The sequence below is a fragment of the Manihot esculenta genome, chromosome 10 (assembly GCF_001659605.2).
Source record: "Manihot esculenta cultivar AM560-2 chromosome 10, M.esculenta_v8, whole genome shotgun sequence".
NCBI classification, from domain to species: Eukaryota; Viridiplantae; Streptophyta; class Magnoliopsida; order Malpighiales; family Euphorbiaceae; genus Manihot; species Manihot esculenta.
Genome location: NC_035170.2, coordinates 951,756 through 965,380, shown reverse-complemented (window position 1 = coordinate 965,380; position 13,625 = coordinate 951,756). Strand labels below are relative to the sequence as shown.

Sequence of the window (13,625 nt, the reverse complement as noted above, 5' to 3'; positions counted from 1 at the left end):
GTTGTTGTAGGGTTACGAGCAATATTCCTTCCATACAACAAAACCTTGAGAATTACAGACAACAATATATGTGATTTCTCAGAAGAAAAATCGAGTTGAGAAGAGAGGGAAGAAAAGAAAGAAAGGCTATTAATTATTTTGAAGAGACTGTATCAGTTGGAAACTGTTGGCTGAGACCTGTCCAGACAGATGTGTCTGAAAAACTGTAACATTTCATGGAATTTCATCTAAAAAAGGAATAGCATGGAATAAAAATCTGGAACTCAAACCTGTCATGCTAGAAGCAAACAGGAATTCAAAGTTCTCTACACTGCCTTCCAAAATTTCTCAGCTATAAATTTTCTCAAGTTTTAGAGAATCTATCTTCTACTCAAAATCCAGATTACTTCAAGTGTTTCAACTCCATCTTTCACTTCTGAAAGCTTCAATTTCAGGTCCTGGCAGAAATCCAAGCTCGCCAGTTCACAAAATGCATTGAATAATAGCATAGGCATTCCAATCAAATTTCAATAGATAATTTAACATTATGATAATTGAGCACTAGGGTTCATTGTATTTGATGGTTTCAGGATATACTGTTGGCAAGCAAATGAAATTTCAATATATCCACTCCATGAAGGTGTGGTCATCAGAGAAAGATAATAAATTGGTTTGATTATGACTATGATACTTTTTGTTCATCATTAAGGTTATTGTTTTATGCATCATGAACTTAAATCAGGATGGGTTGGTTTATCCTGACCCTCTAAATTACTACTTCCAAAACCATGTTAACCTGAGAAACAACCCAGGATCACCCTGCCATCATTGCCAGAGATTTAGTAGTATATAATCAGATTTGTAACATATTGGGATGTGAAATTTAATAAGCAGTTTTATATATTAGATACTGGGGAATCTATTTATATAAATAATCAATTTAATATGAATTATATATTTCATAACAATTTTATACTATTTCTTTATATATTTTTATTTAAAAATTAGAATATTAATTTTCTTTTAGAAATATTTTTTAAAATAAAAATTATATAAATTATTATTTAAAATATCTAAAATTTAAAGGATTTAAATATCAGCTTGTAATAGTGAGATTTAGGACGAGTTTTTAAATAGTTAAAATGAATTTTAATGAATTTAGAACAAATTTCTTCTTATACGCAGAAACTCCACATAAGCTTCCTCCTGGCCGACAAAATTGGATTCTGTCGGGTCGAGCCTGCGACTGGGTTAGACGGGTCGAAAAGAAGCGACGATAAGTTTCGAAACTAAAATTCAGTGGTCAGTTTCCAACGACGTGTCGTTCACATCCAAAAAACGTAAACGACATTAATCTGCTCCCCCTTCTCTTCTTTTATCAGAAAGCCAAGGGAGCAACGCTTTGCAAACTGCTTCTCGACATGATGCGCACGTTAGCAGCTCAGCTCAACACTGTAATCGATTTTTATCTTCTTAATTTAGTTTGATTCTCAAAATTTTGTTTCTTTTTTCTATTTGATTTTATTGTAATTTTCTTTATCAATCTGCAGTATCTGTCCCGAAGCAAATGGCCAAATGCTCAATCTCGCAATTTCTCAGTTTTCAACAGAAGCAGAGGTCTCTCTTTCTTTCTCTCGCTTCTTTTGGTTCAGTTTCTCGCTTTGGTTTTCTGTAGTAGTAATTGGAAAACTTTCAGATGAGCTCTCCATTGAAGAGGAAGCTGAAAGGAAGATTGGATGGTTACTGAAATTCTTCTTTGCTGGGACTGCTACTTTTGTTGCATACCAGTTCTTTCCATACATGGGTAACCTTAATTGAATGCGTCTGAGACAATCTTGGATTGGATTCTCTTCTGATTTTTTATTTAAAAAATAATTGAATAACTGAACCTTTTTTTCCTACTTGTTTGGATTAAGGCTCAGTTGTTGTTGTTCTCAGGAGATAATTTGGTGCAGCAATCAATTACGCTCTTGCAAGTCAAGGATCCCTTCTTTAAAAGAACTGGTGCTTCTAGATTAGCCCGTTTTGCGGTTGATGGTAAAGCAGCTTAATTTTCATTTTTAAGCATAAGCTTATATGAGTTATCCATTTTTACTGCCTTTTTCTAATGGGTTTTGTTGAGGTTTTCTGGTATTCTTCTTTTAAAACAAATAATATTTTCTAATGCATTTGGTTTCTGCTTATAGAATTATGCTGTTGGTTTGATTCTGTATCTTTGTCTAATCAAATTGTCTAAGCCTTCTGTTTCTTCCAATGCCATGTTTTTTTTTAAATTGATATATAATTATGTAAACATATTATTGGATAGTGAGATTGGCATTTCATGGTAGGCTATGTATCCTCTTGTTTCCCAGATGAAAGAAGGAAGAAAATTCTGGAGTTGGGTGGGGCGCAGGAGTTGGTAAACATGTTGGAGAATGCTAAAGAAGACAACACTCGGATAGCAGCTCTAAAAGCTCTTGTTGCACTTTCACACTCAGGTTAAGTGTTTATCTCTGAATTATGTGGTTTATTTTTATCATTTATCATGAGTTGTATTGTAGTAGGTCAGGAAACCATATCCATTTGGCATTCACAAATTGACTGATAAGTGAGACTTGAAAATGCAAGATCTTCCTTATGATCACATTGACTCTTGAGTCTTGATTCATTATTTTTGGAACTTGACATTGTTTAGATGTGGATGTCTACATCATTATGGCACCAGATGAATATAACTTCAGAAATTATATTGTGATGAATCAGTTAAAATTGAGAATGAGAGAAAAATGAGTATTTTATTGATTGGAGCTTTGCCTATATATACATATTTGGAGAAACTGAAATCTAACTAACAAAATTATTTCTGTGTTGCTCTGGAACCTTCTGGAGTCTCCTGGAGTGTGTTATATTTACACATGAAACAGCGTCGTTTTGATTCTTTCCTTTACGGCGTCGTTTTGCTTTTGGAATTGAACCCATCGTTTGCTCTCTTGCAGTGTTGTTTGGCTCTGATATATAATATCTCTTCATATTGGAATACTAGTTTTCCAATGCTTAAGTTTGAGTGCATCATATTTCTTAATCTCAAACTCCAGGAGGCCATATGTTCTCAATAAGGTTCTAATTTTAAAATAATTTAGCTGTAACTTTATATGTTTATCTACTTATTCACTTGGAGCAACTTCTATAAGTTCATAATACATCAAAACCAATGCCAAGAAGTTGCCAGAATTTTGTTTTCCATTTTGGTTGCTTAATGTAAATTCTGGAATTGCAGATGAGGCTGTTGGAGCATTGCACCATGCTGGGGCTATTTCAATCATTAAGTCTACCCCAGATTCTTTGGAGGAATCAGAAATAAATAATTACAAATCCGGCCTGCTAAAGAGATTCCAAGACCTGAGATATGGTAGTTGATATTATGTGGTTAAGGTATAATCCTTATGATTATAATCTGGTAGTAGGGACAGATCAAGGAGTCATGTTAGCATGTTATGATGATCTCTATTTCACAAAGAGAGGTTTTTGACCATTGTAATAAAAACAAGTTCAAATTTTGCTTTATGCAATTGGCTTCTTTCTCCGAAGAAGTTCTCTTTTATTTTTCCTTTCATTTGTTACCTAATTTTTTTGGTTAAATGGAGGGACTTACATCACGAAGAACCACTGCTTAATAGTATCTTAGTACTTGGAAGATCTTTTTTTCTTTAAAAAAGGATCCTTCTGGCAATTGGTTGGCTAAGAGCTTGAAATCCTCAAGGATATGCTACTTGTATGCCTGATCTGGTGCAATGAACCATGAGGCTTTATATATCAAGAACCTTTGGACTTGCATGGAAAAGGTGCTTATATATTCTAAAATCCCAAACATTTCAACACATTATCCATTTTTCTCCTGGAGCACTGTGCTTTCCTTTTACGTTCACATATTCAATGACATAGTTTATGACCTTGATGATCTGCCATGTAAATGGTGCTAAACATACATCCGCCACTTTCACTTCTTTTGTGTGGACTGTTGCTTATGCGAGCCCATGTGTCTCGTTTGTACATCAGGATTGGAGTGGGAGAGGTGTAAGCACCAGCTACTATAATAGAATTCTATCAGGAATAAAAATGTGCATAGTTGCCTTATTCAGGCCAGTTATATATAAAAAGGCATATGGTTGGAGTTGTAGGCACTTCCATAAATCTTCAAATCTATTGTAGCTCTTAAAGTAAATTAATTTTAGATTAGAATCCTTATTGTTTTAGCTTCAATTTTCAAGATAGCTCTCTCTCTCTCTCTTTCTACCTTTTTTCCCCTCAGAATCTTCTTATTATGTATTTATTTAGTTTTCTGTTCGTTACAACAGTTATCATGTTCTCTGAAATGTTTGATTTTTTCTTTTCTTAAATTGACTTAGTTTTTGTGATGAACTTCTTCAACTGATCATATATATGCACAAAGGTCCGTATGGATATGATTTTCCAGAGCAAAAAATGAATAATTCGATTTATAATTCATAATCTTCATTGATGTTGAGAAATTAGGTTCATATCTTCGATTATGTGTTTTTCTGTGATCACTTTCTAATCTCATCTAGGTTTTCTCTCGTCTTTATGTTCAATGGCTCAATTTTTGTGCTGTATTAATCTGCTTCCAGAAGCTATGTCATAGATGTTTATCTTACCGACCTTTGATTTGTATAATTGAGTTCCCACTGTTGGGTCAAATGAAGGAAAATATGACTGCCGTCTTATTTATTTCAAAAATGAAGGCAGATATTCAAAGAGGTGTATTAAGCTTCATGTTTATCTAAATATTCTATATATGCAGGGCTCTTAGAAATCTATTGATGTGCAATAATAATAATAAAATGATCCAGTCTTTATACTCGGTCTATATTCAAACAAGGAGAATGAAATTTCTCTTGGCTGACCTCAGTTGGTTATTTGTTTTATTTGTGATGTCTGACCTTGGTGCCTTGTTATCTTTGCCAATCCAAAGAACTCAATTTCCTGGAAAAATACACATGGCCCTGGACTGTACCTATTTAAGTTACTCACATGTTTGCAAGAGGTTACATACCTAGGATCTGCAGAGTCCGAAGGACAACCAAATCAGTGAAAACTTAAGAATCATCTTGCAATATTGTACACTGATCTACTGTTTTTAGAGTTTCTGGTGCATTTTTTGATGGAAACTTCTGAGGTAGCAGATGGAGTACCTATTGTCAGTGTTGTAGGGTATGGCTTCTGTGTCCCTTATCCTGTAGAGTTAATCATCAAGAAGAAATCTCGTGGGCTCTTTGGTACACGCTTTGAAGTACTGGATGCTAGTGGCAATCTCTTCCTTCAAGTTGATGGCTTCTATCGAAACTTCCAGAAGAAAAGAATGATGCGTGATCCTGCTGGTTTTCCTATCCTCACAATGCGTGAAAAGGTGGATTCTGTCTTTTATAACTTGATGAAGCAGTATGAGTAATTGATTGAACACTTAGTGCATGTGCTTGATTTCATTCAATCTGTACAAGATAGGGAAAAAAAACTTGATTTCTTGTTTGGTGTTTGCAAAGGTACTTACGATCAGGGAACGTTGGTTAGTTCATCGAGGAGAAAGTTCAGAAACGAATGATCTCCTCTTCACGGTGCAGCGATCTCATGCTTTACAGATGAAAACAAGGCTTGATGTCTTTTTAGCAAGCAGCACCAATGGAGATATCAGCAACTTTCAGGTTGTTGGTTGCTATTCTTCTCAGTCTTGTAAAGTTTATAAAGGTGATACTTTGGTTGCAGAGGTAACTTCCATTTCCCCACACCTTGGTTTTATGAAAAGTATGATAAAAATCAAAGGCACTTTTTTTTTCTATTCTTATATTTTTTCAAGAAATGAATGCTAGTGTGAAATTTTGAAGCTAGAATGCGAGTCTGAAAATATTTCTCCACAGGTGAATCACAAATTTACCTGGGGAAGTTTCTTGGATGGTAGAGAAAAGTTCAGGCTGCAAGTTTATCCAGGAGTAGATTATGCCTTCATTGTGACATTGGTTATTATTTTCAGTGAAATTGACATGTAACATTGTTTATCATTCTTTTAAAGTCCATTTTATATATGTTTACCAGACACCTCTATTATAATGTTTCTTGGAATATTATCATATTTGTTCTTTTTTATCAGGCGTATTTATTACGGGACATTAGAAAACTCATTATTTAATTTTTTTAATTTTAAAATTAATTAGTTATATTTAAATCGTTAAATATTTTATTATTTAATTTTTATAATATAAAAAAATTATTAAATATTTTTTAATTTTATAAAAATATTTATTTATTTTATATTGAAAGTATTTTGAATTTTTTCATAATATTTAATTATTAAAATTAATAAAAATATTAATTAATAGATTTTTTTTTTTAATTTAGGAACTAAAACCGCAAAATTAGTTACGGGGGAATTGCGTTGCTGGTCAGATTCTGGCACATTTCTGCTGCCAACCAGTGACCTTGGCACCATTTTCACCGCTTCTTTTCCTCTCCCAGGTGGTGGAAAACCTAAATCTACCCAGAAATCTCCATCATCGATTATAATTTTTCAAATAACCACGGACAATCCTCATGCTGGATACGTGATCCGACGGATTCAACTGCAAATGATTGGAAACCACTACGAAGCCTAATCAATGAGGCTCCCTAACACTTGTGGATGATTGGTTTTGGTTTCGGCTGCAATACATTAGTTTTTCTTATCAGTGGCAAATGCCAGCTGAGGTGGGGTACTGGACTCATCTTCAAGCTGTGCTCTTTTTCGTTGTTTGTCCAATTTGGGGTGGTAGCATTCAAGGACTAGAGTGCTTAAACGAATTAAGAGGTGAAATTTCTGTATTAAATCTTGGGTTTGTGACAGGCAAAGAATAAGCTAAGAAGCAAACTTGCTGCAGAAAAGTAAAGTAGAGGGACAGCAATTTACATGGAGTTCAGGAAGGTATCTCTTTCTAGAAAGCTGCAATTTTAATGTTGAGAAGTGTTGGAAGGCCTCCAGTCTCACCTGGGGATAAAAATCCTTGATGATTCAAAACTACGAGGGTGATAATTTCTCATCATGGCTATTGATGATGAAAATCCCTTGTGATGGTCACTATTTGGCTTTCAGCAATTTGTTGGTGCTGAGAGATTGAACTAGTTTCCGTAAACAAATGATGAGTGTGGATTACTATTAGGAATGTATAAAATTTCTGACCAAGCTGCTGAGGGGGTTACTGAAACATCTGGACAGATTGCTGGTCTCTTTTTTTTTTTCTTTATAAAGGAAATTTTTCATTTATGTATGGAGGAAAAACTTGGCATGACACGCTATAAAACCCATATTTACAACAAAAACTCCCCAGTCCTTAGCCTATACTTACACAGCAACATATTTCACATATGATAGTGAGAGAGTACATTGTTGTTTGCATGGCCATCAGGTCTTGGGTTCAGGCATGGAAGAATTTAAAATTATTGTTTCTCGGTTCATGGGTCGTGCTAATTTTTTTCTTTTGTTCATTTCTTAAAAAGGATTCCTGGAAAATATTGAAATTTTGATCAATTGAGGCATATTTTGTTTATTATCCCTAGATACCAACTGAGTTGGAATGCTTAAATTGTGTGGAAACGTTGCCATTATTTGTTGGTGGTGATCCAGATGGAGGCAGGAACATTCAAGAAATAGAATACTTAAAGGTAAACAAGAAGCTGAGAAAGACAATATATATTTATATACTCTGCCATCATGCTGATGTTACATTTGTAGTAAATTATAGAGACTAACTTTATGACAAATGCAGATGGGTGGTGTCCAGCTGGGGCACAATTTTGATATTCTATTAATCCATCTTAATCTTTGTCCCTATATACAAATTCATCATAGAGATTCCTACAAGGTGATTACTAAAAAATTAATTTCCTCACAAGCAAGTTGATACTGAAAGTAGTTTTCTTACTAAAGACAAAATTATTTTTAATTGAGGATTTTAATCTTGTTCGAATATTCCCTCCAATATTCTCTCATATACACAAGGCAGAAGCATCATAATTTAGTTTCCCAAATTTTCTGATAGACATTTCTTAGCAGCAAGAAAGAAAAGGAGATATGGCTGACATTGTCCTGAGTTTTGTAGTCGAGGGGACACTAGCCAGGGTTGTTTCCCTTATCACTGAAGAGATCATCCTTCAGTGGAATCTCAAGGAGGACCTGAAAAGGCTTCAGGAGTCGCTAGCCATGATTCATGATGTCCTACAAGATGCAGAAGAGCAACAGGTGACTCAGAAAGCTGTGAAACGTTGGCTGAAAAAGCTCAGAGATGTAGCCTATGATGCTGAAGATGTGATTGATGAGTTTGCTTATGAGATTCTTCGGCGAAAGGTGGAGATCCAGGACCAACCAGGGAATGAGGTACGCAGCTTCTTTTCATTTTCTAAAGGTACTCAGTATGTAAAGAAGGCTGCATTTCATGTTAAAATGTCCCATAAGGTGAAGAATATAAACGAGTCATTGGATAAAATAAAAAAGGAAGCAGCTGAATTTGGACTCAAAGTTATAACTGTGGATAGGTTGCCTCAAATAAGTCTGGACCGAGTGACAGACTCCTACCTTGATAACTCCCAAGTTGTGGGAAGGGAAGATGATGTGTCTAAAATTGTGAACTTACTGACCACCTCTTGCAATCAGCCTCTCACTGTAGTTCCTATAGTGGGCATGGCTGGTCTTGGAAAGACAACTGTGGCAAAACTGGTATGTAAAGCAGCAAAGGAGAAGAAACTTTATGATGTGACTATGTGGGTCTGTGTTTCTGATAATTTTGATGAGCAGAGAATTTTAGGAGAAATGTTACAAACTCTTGACAAAAACACAGGTGGAATGACCAACAAGGATGCAATACTTAAACATCTGGAGAAAGAGCTGGAAATGAAAAGATTTCTGCTCATACTTGATGATGTCTGGAATGAGGAATCTGAGAAATGGGAGAGTTTGAAGAGTCGTTTGTTAACAATTTGTGGGAGCAAAGGAAACGCCATTGTTGTTACCACTCGTAGTGAGCTGGTGGCATCAATAGTAGAGACTTCTCTCCACTGCAGACATAAAATAAGAGAACTATTGAATGATGAATGCTGGTTCATTATCAAAGAACGAGTCTTTGGAAGTGGGGGAGCATCAATACCCTCTGATTTGGAGGCTATTGGAAGGGAGATTGCCGAAAGATGCAGAGGTGTGCCACTAGCTGCAAGAGTCTTAGGTGGGACAATGCGTATTAAAAGGGACAAAAAAGATTGGTTGTCAATTCAAGAAAGCAAGGTTTGGGAGGTATCAGGATATAATGACAGGATTTTGCCTATATTGAAACTAAGTTTTGATCACTTGCCTTCATCTTTGAAGGCATGTTTTGCGTACTGTTCAATTTTTCCTAAAGATTTTTGTATTGAGAAGGAGCAATTAGTCCAGCTTTGGATGGCTGAAGGATTTTTGGGGACCTCGAGTGAAAGTTCATTGATGGAAGCTATTGGTAACAAGTATTTTAACGACTTGCTTGTCAATTCATTCTTCCAAGATGTGGAAAGGAATGTGTATGAAAGAATAAGAAGTTGTAAGATGCATGACCTTGTACACGATCTTGCTCTCTCTGTTTCAAATGAAACAATGGCTCTGGAGGCTTGTTCAAATCTAGATGATATGTCACAAATTCGTCGGTTGAATCTTATTTGTGGAGGGAAACCAGCACCAGCATTGCCAAAGGGTGGTTCAGGAAAACTGAGATCTTTCTTTGCAAAGGATGTTTTGCTCTACGATGAATCTTGGAAGTTCAAAAGGTTGCGGACACTAAACTTGGTTGGTTCTGGTATTAGAGAGTTGCCATTTTCAATTGGCAAGTTAAAACATTTGAGATACCTTGATGTCTCATGGACTGAAATTGCAGCATTCCCTGATTCCATCACCAAGCTTTACAATTTGATGACACTTAGACTAATTGTATGTACATCACTTAAAAAGCTTCCTGAAAATATTAAAAACTTGATCAGTTTGAGGCACATTGACTTTTCTTATGGTGTCCAGATGCCAGCTAATGTGGGATGCTTAACTAGTTTGCAAACGTTGCCATTATTTGTCCTCGGACCAGACAGGGGCGGTGCCATTCAAGAACTAGAATGCTTAAATGAATTAAGAGGGAATTTGGCAATCATCAATCTTGAGCATGTCAAAGACAAACAAGAAGCTGAAAAAGCAAACCTGCAAGAAAAAAAAGGATTGGTTGCATTGCGATTGACATGGAGCTCAAGTAGAGAGGACAATTATAATGATGAGGGTGTCTTGGAAGGCCTTCAGCCTCATTCAAACATAGAAAGCCTGGAGATTGAGAGTTATGGTGGAGAAAAATTCCCATCATGGCTGTTGATGAACATTTCTACTCACAGTAATTCTTTGCATCTGAATAATTTGGTGAGGCTGGAATTGAAATTCTGCGAGAACTGTGAACAAATCCCGAAACTTGGACTTCTTCCTCATCTTAAAATCCTGATGATAGCCAGGTTGGTCAATGTAAAGCGCATCAGTAATGAGTTCTACTACAGCAATGGCAGTGAAATAGCCAACGATGCATGCAGACTTTTTCCTGTCTTAAAAGAATTTTCTCTAGCTTTTATGAATGGCCTAGTTGAATGGATGGTACCGGATGTGGTCAGAGAAGGCTGCACAATTGCATTTCCTTGTCTTGGAAGTTTGACCATTAGATGGTGTCATCAGTTGACAAGCCTACCAATAAGCTACCTTTCATCGCTCACAAAACTGAAGATCAATGGCTGCGGTGGACTGAGTTATTTATGTGATGTACTTCATGCCTTCACTTCTCTTGAAGAATTATCATTATTAGATTGTCACAAGTTGGTGTCCATTCCAAGCATTCAGGGCCTCACATCTCTTAAAAATCTAGAAATTGTTGCGTGTTATAACATAGTATCTCTTCCAAGTGGGCTACAATCCTGCACTTCTCTGGAGAAATTGACTATAACAAGCTGCTCAAAGCTAATGTCAATTCATAAAGACTTGCAGGAACTGCGATCTCTTGTTTATTTGTACATATCAAATTGTCCAAGTTTGGCTAGCTCTCCTCCAGACGACTGCTTAAGCTTCCTCACTCAATTGAAGCAACTAACAATTGGCTCTGAAGAATTGAAGGCTTTCCCTGGTCTAGAATCAATCAAAGAATCCCTGGAAGAGTTAGTGCTGATATGCGGGAAGAAGGAACTCAAGTCTCTGCCAAGCCAACTTCAGAACCTCACTGCACTGAAGGCATTGCAGATTGTCAATTTCACCGCAGTGGAAGCTTTTCCAGAGTGGTTGGGAAATCTTAAATCTCTTGAAAAGCTGGAAATTGGGGGATGTGAGAACCTGATGTATCTACCCACAACAATGCAAGATCTCTGCAAATTAAAGAGGCTGAAAATTTATGGCTGTCCCTTGCTTCAGGAAAGGTGCGCCAAGAAGGGTGGGTCTGAGTGGCCCAAGATTTCTCATATACCAGAAATCATTATCAGTCAATTCAGATGATGGGTAAGGTTACAATTTCTAAAAAACTCGGTCTATCTCTTCATGTACTTCTTTCTTATCCTTACAAATACACTAATTTGCATATCTTTTAGGATTAAAGGTTGTGAGAAATGAAGCTGAGGAAGAAGCTAAATGCATGAAATCTAAACCTTGGTAAGCTTAGTCTGCTTGGTTCTTCTCGTCTCCTAGATTGCTTGTTGGGGTCAGTGATTTGAGCCTGTTTGCGGGTTAATCTTAAGCTTGCTTATAAAATGGATTTAGCCTCTGTTTGTTTCCCAGAAATATTTTTCAGGAAAATATTTTTACCATTTTCTAACATTTCGCACTTAGAAAATTGGTACAGCTGAACTAGGATCACTACAACTGAACTAAAGGTACTCTTTGAGCCCTGATGACAACTTCATTATAAATCATTTAAAACTAAGTTATTCTGATGTACTTAGTACCAAGGAAGAGACAATTAAGGGGTGACTTGCAAAAGAAAAAGGGAAAAAAGGAGGTAATGATAATACAGAAATCACTCCTGGAATTCTGCTTCTGAGATTCTAACTCTGATATGATAACATGATTTGTGGTCTTTGATGATGGAAACTGATTTTTGGTAACAAATATGTCGTTTCCATTCTGGCTTCCTTACTAAACTGTGGAGATAATCTGTTGGTTTAATTTTCTTTGAAACAAAATTTCAGGTATTCATTGAAGCTTGGAAGGAAGATTGAGCAACAATGAAGGAGGAAACGTTGAGGGCTCCAATCTTAAGCATGGAGGCTTGAGTCCTGACACTTTAGCCAGAACAGAAAGGGGCAGAAGCGCGGATCCTGAATCTATTGCGTATGCTCAATTTCTTACTTCCTAGTTAGTTTACATTATCACATTGTGTGTACGTGTTCTTTTTAATAGAGTTAAGGAAGTAGGGGATCAATTTTGGATATACCAGCTAAGTAATATGCTTTTAGTTATCGGACCAAGCTGAACATTCTGTCTTATTAGTTGAAAGCTTAGGGTGTGAATTGTGAAATGTGTATGCTGGATTGGGAATTTTTTTTCTTTTGAACTGCTGGGATTTGAGATTATGTAGATGATGATGATTTATAAGTCATGAATGGATTTGTTTCAAGGTGATGAACTTGAAATGGTACTACATTCTAATAATTTGTTTATTGAATTTTGAAGGAATTTGAATCCATATCACCATGTGATGAATCCAGATCCAGATCCAGATCCATGCTTTATTTGAAAAACGAAAAACAAAGAGATGCCAACGTTCTTAGCATTTAACTGCTGCATGCTATAGAAGTTTTTTGTTCAAAACAGTTATAAGGTTACAGGACAAAAAGGTAGAGAATAAAAACGTTGTAACACTGCACTTGAATATTGGCTAGCCATTTTCAGAATCAATCCTAGATAGAATTCAAAACAATCAAATTTGTTACGAATCAAACCGCCGAATCCGACCCAGGAAACTTAGAAACAAACTGAAGCAGCCATTTATGTTTATTGCGAGGAGGCTTTGCCTTTCGTCAACCACCAGCTCTGAAAATTGGGGCAAGATCCCAAGAGAATCGCTGTCATCCTCACAATAAAAGCTCAAGGAAAACAACAAAAATCCACAATGGCACCAGAGACTTCAAGCTTCATATCTACGGACAAATTAAATGACTCGAGATTCACTTGAGTTCTAAGCCATAATCACTATGTAAGAGAGATGCCTGAAGAGTTATTCTTAATTTTAAAAGAGTGATCCAGTGAAGTTACTATGAATTTCTTATAGCTTTATGATATTAAAAGCAACGGCAGATAAAAATAATTTAATTAATTGATAGTTATTCTATTTATTTGATATTTAATAATAAAATAATAAATATTTTAATTTTATTAATTGTGAGTATTACGTTAATTTACATCACTTGAAAATTCATTATCAAGCACCAAATAATTCCTCACCGTTAACTTGGGGTCAGGTTCGTGAAAGGGAAACCAGGTCCGAATCATTGCACCTTATTTCCAGGCCAATAAAGCCCCGGACGCGGATTTTTGGAATCAATTTTGGCTGGGCTCGTTGTTGGGCTGAACCATCCAGCAGTCAGGCCTAGCAGATGAA

At 36.0% G+C, this 13,625-nt stretch overlaps 3 protein-coding genes across 10 annotated transcripts; all 3 read left to right on the top strand.

Moving 5' to 3' along the window:
• The first annotated feature begins 1,237 nt into the window (after positions 1-1,237).
• Positions 1,238-3,568, top strand: LOC110624703. The gene is made up of 6 exons (XM_021769964.2): positions 1,238-1,433; positions 1,530-1,596; positions 1,676-1,783; positions 1,918-2,016; positions 2,334-2,459; positions 3,239-3,568. The coding sequence occupies exons 1-6, from the start codon at positions 1,401-1,403 to the stop codon at positions 3,376-3,378; spliced, it is 573 nt and encodes a 190-aa protein (XP_021625656.1). The 5' UTR covers positions 1,238-1,400; the 3' UTR covers positions 3,379-3,568.
• A 152-nt stretch (positions 3,569-3,720) lies between these two features.
• LOC110624702 (protein LURP-one-related 14) lies at positions 3,721-6,519 on the top strand. 2 transcript variants are annotated; one of them, XM_021769963.2, is made up of 3 exons: positions 3,721-5,386; positions 5,520-5,741; positions 6,370-6,519. In XM_021769963.2, exons 1-3 carry the CDS (start codon positions 5,141-5,143, stop codon positions 6,388-6,390), a joined length of 489 nt encoding a protein of 162 aa, XP_021625655.1. In that variant the 5' UTR covers positions 3,721-5,140; the 3' UTR covers positions 6,391-6,519. The 2 variants fall into 2 exon arrangements, with proteins under 2 accessions (XP_021625655.1, XP_043817093.1); XM_043961158.1 differs by lacking the exon at positions 6,370-6,519 and adding an exon at positions 5,892-6,115.
• LOC110624700 (putative disease resistance protein RGA4) lies at positions 6,474-13,621 on the top strand. 7 transcript variants are annotated; one of them, XM_043961155.1, is made up of 5 exons: positions 6,658-11,527; positions 11,617-11,677; positions 12,214-12,355; positions 12,698-13,220; positions 13,486-13,621. In XM_043961155.1, exon 1 carries the CDS (start codon positions 8,075-8,077, stop codon positions 11,522-11,524), a length of 3,450 nt encoding a protein of 1,149 aa, XP_043817090.1. In that variant the 5' UTR covers positions 6,658-8,074; the 3' UTR covers positions 11,525-11,527; positions 11,617-11,677; positions 12,214-12,355; positions 12,698-13,220; positions 13,486-13,621. The 7 variants fall into 7 exon arrangements, with proteins under 7 accessions (XP_043817089.1, XP_043817090.1, XP_021625648.1 ...); XM_043961154.1 differs by lacking the exons at positions 12,698-13,220; positions 13,486-13,621 and having other exon boundaries at positions 6,474-6,928; positions 7,561-11,527; positions 12,214-12,646; XM_021769956.2 differs by lacking the exon at positions 13,486-13,621 and having other exon boundaries at positions 12,698-13,273.
• The last annotated feature ends 4 nt before the right edge of the window (positions 13,622-13,625 follow it).

Excerpts from the sequence above, each read along its gene's own strand:
- LOC110624700 (XM_043961155.1), top strand. The coding sequence starts at position 8,075 with ATGGCTGACATTGTCCTGAGTTTTGTAGTCGAGGGGACACTAGCCAGG.
- LOC110624703 (XM_021769964.2), top strand. The coding sequence starts at position 1,401 with ATGATGCGCACGTTAGCAGCTCAGCTCAACACT. Across the intron at positions 1,434-1,529 it reads TAGCAGCTCAGCTCAACACT|TATCTGTCCCGAAGCAAATG; the intron begins GTAATCGATTTT and ends ATCAATCTGCAG. Across the intron at positions 2,017-2,333 it reads AGCCCGTTTTGCGGTTGATG|ATGAAAGAAGGAAGAAAATT; the intron begins GTAAAGCAGCTT and ends CTTGTTTCCCAG.
- LOC110624702 (XM_043961158.1), top strand. The coding sequence starts at position 5,141 with ATGGAAACTTCTGAGGTAGCAGATGGAGTACCTATTGTCAGTGTTGTA. Across the intron at positions 5,387-5,519 it reads TCCTCACAATGCGTGAAAAG|GTACTTACGATCAGGGAACG; the intron begins GTGGATTCTGTC and ends GTGTTTGCAAAG. Across the intron at positions 5,742-5,891 it reads GTGATACTTTGGTTGCAGAG|GTGAATCACAAATTTACCTG; the intron begins GTAACTTCCATT and ends ATTTCTCCACAG.